This window comes from Eimeria mitis, genomic scaffold, assembly GCF_000499745.2.
Source record: "Eimeria mitis Houghton genomic scaffold, Emh_scaff156, whole genome shotgun sequence".
In the NCBI taxonomy this organism is placed as follows: domain Eukaryota; phylum Apicomplexa; class Conoidasida; order Eucoccidiorida; family Eimeriidae; genus Eimeria; species Eimeria mitis.
This window is the reverse complement of record NW_013569777.1, coordinates 12,605-13,894: the sequence shown is the minus strand read 5'-3', so window position 1 is coordinate 13,894 and position 1,290 is coordinate 12,605. Positions and strand designations below refer to the sequence as shown.

Genomic DNA, 1,290 nt, shown 5'->3' with positions numbered 1-1,290 from the left:
GAGCAGCAGCAGCAGCAGCAGGAGATGAAATAGATGAGGATTTATATGAAAGCATAAAGGAGACAGTAAACTACTATCCCGGTATAGAGAGAAAAAGGAGACAGCAGGAGCTAGCTGCTGCTGCTGCTGTTTCCATTGAGGAGCTGCTGCTAGACAGAAGCTGCTGCAGCAGCACGAATGTTGCTGCTGTTATACGAGCAAAAGGGCAGCAGCAAGGGCTTGCTGCTGCTGTTGCAGCATATGAAGCAGCAGCAGCAGCAGGACTGTCTCCTTCTAGTGAGTGGTTTGTCTCCTTGCTGCTAGCAGCAGCAAAAGAGAGAAATGCAGCAGCAGCAAGAATAATATATCTAAAACTACGATCGTTGCTGCTGCAGCCTACAGCTCGTGTATATGCTGCTGCTGCTGCAGCGCATGCAGCAGCAGGAGATACAGCAGCAGCAGCAGCAATTTTATATAAACAAGAAAAAGAAGGTATAGAGCCTGATTGTATATTATATACTATACTTATAAACGCACTAATAAATAAAAAAAAATATAAACAAGCCGAAGATATATTTATTTATATTCGTGTATGGAGACAAATAAACCCTGATTCTGTTTTATTTACATGTATAATAAAACTTTATATAAAACAAAATAAAATAAATAAAGNATAAACCCTGATTCTGTTTTATTTACATGTATAATAAAACTTTATATAAAACAAAATAAAATAAATAAAGCATTTAATATATACGAAGATATGCAGGCCTCAAATATAAAACCAACAGATATAACATATTTATATCTACTGCATGCATGCACAAAACAAAAAAATAGATTGGGGCTGGCTTTCTCTTTATATAGACAAATGCAGGCAGAGGGGATGCCTATACACCCCAAAGTCTATCGTTATCTAATACAGGTATTTATATATATATATAAATATATAAATATATTAGTATATAAATATATAAATATATTAATATATAAATATATTAATATGTAAATATATAAATATATTAATATATAAATATATAAATATATAAATATATAAATATATTAATGTATAAATGTATCTATTGTATATATATATATATATATATATATATATATATGTATATGTGTGTATATATGTGTATATATGTATATACATATGTCTGGCTAGCTAGCTAGCTAGCTAGCTAGCTAGCTAGCTACATGGGGTGATATAAAGATAAAGCCTGGTTATATTCTCGGGTTTAGGGTTTAGGGTTTAGGGTTTCGTGTTTCGTGTTTCACGTCTCGTGTTTCATGTTTCGTGTTTCGTGT

General features: G+C 32.8%; 1 protein-coding gene across 1 annotated transcript in view; it reads left to right on the top strand.

The window, feature by feature from the left end:
- The window catches only part of EMH_0000990 (PPR repeat-containing protein, putative), a gene marked incomplete at both ends in the record, with an annotated part of 1,891 nt that extends 1,858 nt beyond the window's left edge, over nucleotides 1-33 (top strand). Inside the window, one exon of the mRNA XM_013495408.1 lies at nucleotides 3-33. Coding sequence (XP_013350862.1) covers nucleotides 3-33 — 31 coding nt within the window. The remainder of the gene's footprint in view (nucleotides 1-2) is intronic.
- Nucleotides 34-1,290: the final 1,257 nt, after the last annotated feature.